This window comes from Pteropus vampyrus, unplaced genomic scaffold, assembly GCF_000151845.1.
Source record: "Pteropus vampyrus isolate Shadow unplaced genomic scaffold, Pvam_2.0 Scaffold75, whole genome shotgun sequence".
NCBI classification, from domain to species: Eukaryota; Metazoa; Chordata; class Mammalia; order Chiroptera; family Pteropodidae; genus Pteropus; species Pteropus vampyrus.
The window spans coordinates 3,578,639-3,584,983 of record NW_011888856.1 but is presented as its reverse complement, the minus strand read 5'-3'; the positions used below and the strand labels follow the sequence as shown (position 1 = coordinate 3,584,983).

Sequence of the window (6,345 nt, the reverse complement as noted above, 5' to 3'; positions counted from 1 at the left end):
TCTTCAGGACGGTCAGCTTTCTAAGCCTCCGTTTCTCCAGCTGCAAATGGCATCATAATCCTGGGCTCAGGGGGACCTACGGGAGCACCCAAGCTGGCTCAGGGAAGGGTGCCTGGTGCCAGTCAACACACACCTGTCCCCTGCCACCCCCTCCTCCTGGAGAAGGGCTCTCCCCGGAAGCTGCCAGGCTTAGCATCCTGTGCCTCCAGGAGGAGCAGCCAGTCCCCAGAACAGCAGAGGGAGGCTGGGGGCTGGGAGCGGGCGGGGAGCCAGGGAGGGCGACAGAATTCTTGTGCAGCACAAGGGGACCTGTGCCGGGTCCGAGGCACAGACGGGGCGGCAGCGCCTACGATTACCTAGCACGGGCGCCCCGGAATAAAGGACGAGCCGAAGGGAGGCGATGACCTAGAGATTTTATAGAGTCTCGGGGTGGGGGGTCGATGGGGGTGTGAGAGGCGCCTGTGCAAGGCATAAAGGAGCAGGCTCCCCGGAGCGGGTGCTTTGCGATCGGGACCCCTCCAGCCACAGCCCCACAGGGGTGTCGGAAGTGGGCGCAAACCCCTGGGCGGGGCCCCGACCCCCTGGCTCTCACTGCGGAAAAGCAGGTTCATCTCCATTTCTTTTTTCAAAACAAAACTAAAAGTCAGCGCTCCAAATACGTGGGCAGAGCAGAGCGCTCAGTCACAGTAAAAAGCTTCATGTCAGCGGCAGCCAGAGCATCGCTGAGTGGGGCCGAGGCGAGGGCCGGCCTCGCTGCCCCGGGGTGACCGCCCGAGCGCCTGGCCCGCGCCCTTCCCGCCTCTGCGACCGTCCTCGCCAAGCCGCGCCGCTGGGGTCGGCGGGTCCGGGGACGAGGAGCCGTGTCCGCTGTCCGCTGGGCCTCTGCCGGCGACCGTCCGCCCCTCCGTCCGGAGTCGTCCGCAAAGGCGGCGGGGACGCCGGGATGACCGCGCGGCGGCTTCCAGGGAGGGCTGCGGGGCCCCGGGGGCCGTCACCGCTCGTGCTTGACGCCGGCGTCCCCCCGCTCCACGGCCACCCCGCCGCCGCTCCGAGGGCCGTCCCTCTTGGCGCAGTCCTTCTCCGCGTAAAACTCGGCCAGCACCGGGCAGTGCTCGGACGCCACCCCGCCCCAGGACCAGTTATCTGGAATCCAGGGGTTCGTGAGGCCTTCCCGCACCACGGCGCAGTGACCTGAAGGGAAGGGAGAGGAGACCCAGAAATCAGGGCGGGGGGCCGGGCGGGGCCGACGCCGCGCATGGCCGGGCGGGGTGCCCGGACCACACGCCTCAGCCGCCTGGCTCGCCGTGCACGTGCGATGTGTCGGCCACGCTGATCCCCTGGGCAGGTGAGGGTTTACCATGTGGGCACCGCCACCACCCGGTGCAGGCTGTGCTCCGCGTCACACACCCGTCGGCCTCTGGCTGACCTCCTTGCTAGCCGCCCCCTCACCTGACCAGCCAGAGGAAGCATCTGACACAGGGACACAAGTCTCACAAACATGTCCAAGGCGAAGGTCCTAGTTTACAAAGCAATGACAATGAAGGTGGTGGTCATGGGGGTGGGGGGTGGGGTGGATAAGGTCCAGGAAAAGGGTAAAAAAGGGAAAATTATGGAGGTGTATGAGAAAGTAATGGTATTTAAAAAAATAAAGATTTAGAAATATATGAAGCGGGAGGTACATCTGGAAAACAATGAGATGGTTACAAAGCCGACACAGGGCACTTAGAAAGCGCTGCTGTGGCCACGTCCGTCAGTGCAAGTGCAGAGGCCTGGCTCTGGCTGGAGCTGTGGCCTGCCCGGGGGACAGTTCCCGGCTCTGGGACCTCTCCCTGCACTCACTTCTCCCACGGAACAGCCGGGGGCAGGTGGAGTGATTTGTAACTTCCTTCCGGCCCTGCATCCTCAGGCTCGCAGCCTGTCTTGCTGAGAAGCTGCCTTTGCCCACCCCTCCTGGTGGCACGGGCAGGCTGGTGGCCCGGGCAGGCTGACAGCCTCAGTCTGGCATGGCATGCACTTCTGCCATCGGGATCTCGCCTAGTTTCATGATTGTCATCCCCCGAGACCACGTCTTTCATCCTTAGGATCCTCCCACGGCACAGTCCACAGGAAACCAGTGTCCGGGACTGGAAATCCTAGCCCTGCGGGCCTCAGGCCTGGCCGCATGTGAGTCCCACAGCGGGCCCCCAGAGCCGGCGCCTTTAAATGTGGAAATGTCTCGCAGGGTGTAACATGCAGCCGTTGGTGTTTACCAAACCCCAAACAGGACTGGGAACCACTGTTCTTGCCTTTCGGTGAAACGCCCTACTGTTACCTCCATATTTGTTTTCTGACCCCAAACAGTAATCTCAGCAGGTTACTGGGATTTTTTGCGGGGGAGGGGCTGGTTTTCAGCAGTGAGGTTACCCATGACACACACCCTGGTCCTTGTGGGGTCCTGTCTGAAGTACTTCTCCCACCCTACGGTGACACTATGTGACATGTCTGCTCACCTGCAACGCTGCTCCTTAGAGCATTGTCGCGTATCGGTAAACCTCAGGCCACGACAGAGCATCTCAACGTGACGGCTCGAGGAACGCGCGCTGAATGACCACGCGTCCTAATACCAGGGGGCGTCATCAGCTTACTGCAAATACGGTCTCTGCCGGCCCATAACCGGGTCTGCCCGGGACACGCTCGGTGTCCCCTTGCTGCAGACCGGTGGATGCCTTGTAATTATTTGTCACACCCACCTTCATTCTGAAAAGTGGCTCGGTCTGAATGATGTTTACACAGGATAACCCCGTAAATGACCGCAGGGGAGGTACGCTGACTCCCGACTCCCACATGACCCCCACAACCCGGAACCGTCAGTCCAGACAGGGAAAACCAGTGGCTTCCGCTTTACCTGTGAAAACCTTCTTTAAGCTTTTACTGATCCACACGTTGTCCAGAGACTTAGAGCCTTGTGGGTTCTTGGTGCTGATGTTGGTGAAGGTATGGGCAGGAATCAGGGGATGGAATTTTTCTTTCCTCAGGATGTCGTGGTCACTGCTGTCTGGCCCCTGGCCAAAATCCCCTAAAACGACCACGTCTTTTTCTCCTGGAAGCAGAAGAAAGGAAGTCAGGCAGGGAGGAAGCGCTGGGAAGCACGGCCAGCGCCGACCACAGCCCGTTTAAGGGGCTCGTGAGTCTCCGATGTGACTCCCAGAGTGAGAGCTGCAGCACGGTTACCATCCTTCCGATTTTCCCTGATTCCTGTACGAAAGCCCCCAAACCTTTAAGAGTAGGTCAGTAACATGCTTGGAAGCGAAGGGTGGTGTGATGCTCATAGCACCTGTTCTAGCTCACGAAGGCCTAGGAGTCTTGTCCCGAAATGGAACAAAAGCTCAGCAAACCCTTATTGAGCACAGAAGAATGACCGTGAAAAGACACAGGAAGGAGGCGGCCATCTGCAAGCCCGGGAGAGAGGCCGCAGAGGAAGCCGACTGTGCTGACACCTTGATCTTGGACTCCAGCCCCCAGAACTGTGAGGCAACACATTTCTGTTGTGTAAGCCACCCACTCTGGCATTTTGTTATGGCAGCTCTAGCTGACTAATACAGGGCCAACGTGGAAAGCTTTTCTCTTTAAAGTATTTTCAACATTTCTCCCATGGTCCGATTTACACTGGAGTAAGCGGGATCGTTATGGCAGGGCAGTGGACCCCAGCTAGGCTCTAACGAATTCCCATTGACTGCCTGGCCACGACTTTGCGTCGTGAGGTTCCCCTCAGGGAGACATGTGATCACAGGGAGCAGTGTCTCTGTTGTACTTTGCAAAGGAGGCTTTAAGGAAAGCAGGTCATAAACCAGAGCCGGATGTAGCTGAGACTCGGCAAATCTTTTTCCTTGATATGACATCTTTCAGTAATAATGGCCAGAGGGGACGTGATCTAAAGTGAAAGGACAGAAGCCACCAGCAGAGAGCGCTCGTGCACTGCAGAGGACCCTCCTCTGGGGGTGTGATGGGATGGACAGCTTTCCTGCAGGCCACTGTGTGGCCAACAGATGTTCCCCTTGCACTAGGTGGGAACAGCCTTGGCACCCAAAGCAGAATGAGCCTAAGCTGTCTTAAGAAATCACTGCCAACCCCCGACATGAAAGCCGCCTTGACAATAATATTAACAACTCCTACCTGGCCAGTGTGAAGGACCATCCACTGAGCCCTCACCGTGTGCCCGGCCCTCTCTGCAGGTAAGTATGAAGCTGAGGCCCTGAGAGGTTGACCAGCCCACGCAAAGTCACTGGGCCGGCCCTCAAGTCCAGGGCTCTTCACATAGAGCTATGATGGAAGAGCCACGAGGACATGGTGGCTTTTGTCACGGAATCCCAGGTACCTGGACCAGTGCCCACTGCAGAGTGGACACTCAGCAAACACGTGTGGACTAACGAGTTAATGAGGCACGAGACAAACAGAACTCAAGTGCAGTTTATTCTTAAAGGGAGAGGAAGATGCTATATTTATTGACCAGCAAGGAAAACCGAAAGTTATAAAAGACAGAGACAGAATTTTCCCTAGAATAAGAGAGATTTTCTGGGGTGTAGACCTGAAGAGGTTTGGGCTGGAAAAGTCAATTCTGAAACCAGGAGAGATGCTGGTTGTCCTGGGTCAATACATCCAGCTCTGTATAACCTTTCAGGAATAAAAATAGCAACTCTCTTATCTTTTATTTATGAAAATAAATAGCTCTCTTTTCGAAGAGGCACATCCAGGATTCTTACAACTCAGCTTCTTTCGGTCAAATCGGTGTTGGCGATGCAGTTCCTGTCTCCGAGAATCTCGGGCGTGCGGAGGCCTGGCTCCCCCCACACGGCCTCCCCCAAGGCTGGGCTCCTTTCTCGTCCCGTTAGTCCCCAGAAGTAAAGGGAGAATGCTCAGGGCTGACTTCCTAGAGAGTCCCTCGATTTATAAAATGTCAGGGACAACAGCAGGAGCCGGTCCCCACGGAGGGATGGCCCTGTGCAGAAGTCAGACTTTACCGTGGGCCTCACTTCGCTCTTGCAGAGCAAGGCCCCTGGGGTCTGAGAGAAGAAAGTGCCACCGGAGAGGACTAGCACGCCACCCGCGGACGTCAACCCGGACGCATGTTCCAGACAAAGGCAGAAAGGCCCAGAGTTTGCTAATCACATCGGTTCTGGTCGCTCTGACAGAAGCCTGTGGAACACAGGCTTAGGCTTTGTTTCAGCTGAACCGCCTACGCCAGTCCGTTTACCCTGCTGCACCTCGGGCAGGCCGGGCGCTTCCTGGATCCTGGGGTCTGCTGTGTCAACAGTTAACAACGAAGATGCTGGTTCCAAGCAGGGGGACGCAGGCGACACGAGTCACTGTCCATACCTGGACATGTCAAGGCAGGGCTAGGCTAGGGGTCAAGAGCCCTTTGGTGACTGGGGACACTAACCTGCCCAGGTTTCCTGGTGAAAACCTGACCCCTCCCTGGATGTCAGAGAAAATCAGCGAGTGCCTAAGGTTAGAGAATTTATGGGCTGGCACCTTCCCTTTCTGCTTCCATGTAAGGAAAAGAAAAAGCTTCAGATCGAGAACAATGGAAACGGTCGCCGATCTTAAGAGCTATCGAGTCATCCTTTTTAATAGGCTAGAGACTAACAGGAGGGGAACCACTTCCCACATAGCTGCTCCTCTTTCAGCTGAGAGACTCATAACTCAAGTAGAATGCTGGTCACAGCACATCTTGGTTCAAGCATAAGTTGCGGATCGACGCCCACAGCAGTCAAAAGATGAAAACAAGCCAAGTGTCCATCGACCGAGGAAAGAAGCAAAACGTGGTTCACGCACATATACACACAACGGGATAGTATCTGGCCCGAAAAAGAAGGAGATTCTGGTACGTGCTACAGCACAGAGCAAACTTGAAGACATCGGGCTAAGTGAAATCAGCCCAACACAGGACAGATACTGCAGGATCCCACTTACATCAGATCCCCGGGGGCAGTTGGATTCGTAGAGACAGGAAGTAGAAGGGTGGCTGCCAGGAGCTGAGGGGCGGGGGGAACGGGAGCTAGTGTCTGAGAGGGTTCAGGGTTTCAGCTTGGGAAGATGAGGACATGCTGGAGACATACGGCAGGGATGGTTGTGGTTAAATGCAAGACTGTGGTTTGACCAATTTTTCGAGCTGAATCTTCACCAATCACCCATTTGTGAGGGGCCAGTTTATCGAGGAAAAGGCTTAGAAAGCTACAGAATATTGGTCAAAACTCCAAAGTATGGCTGAGAATTCCAGGCTGTAAGCCCTCACCCAGGGAAGGTCGTCAGTGCTCCAAGAAGCAGAGCCAAACTGAAGACACCCTGTCCTCACGGCCGTGCCGACTT

General features: G+C 56.3%; 1 protein-coding gene across 1 annotated transcript in view; it reads right to left on the bottom strand.

The window, feature by feature from the left end:
• Window positions 1-396: 396 nt before the first annotated feature.
• Window positions 397-6,345, bottom strand: part of EEPD1 (endonuclease/exonuclease/phosphatase family domain containing 1) — a 94,902-nt gene continuing 88,953 nt past the window's right edge. Inside the window, exons 6-7 of the mRNA XM_023532042.1 lie at window positions 2,885-3,143; window positions 397-1,191 (exon numbers count right to left, since the gene is read on the bottom strand). Of these exons, the coding sequence (XP_023387810.1) occupies window positions 992-1,191; window positions 2,885-3,143 (459 nt within the window). The 3' untranslated portion in view covers window positions 397-991. The remainder of the gene's footprint in view (window positions 1,192-2,884; window positions 3,144-6,345) is intronic.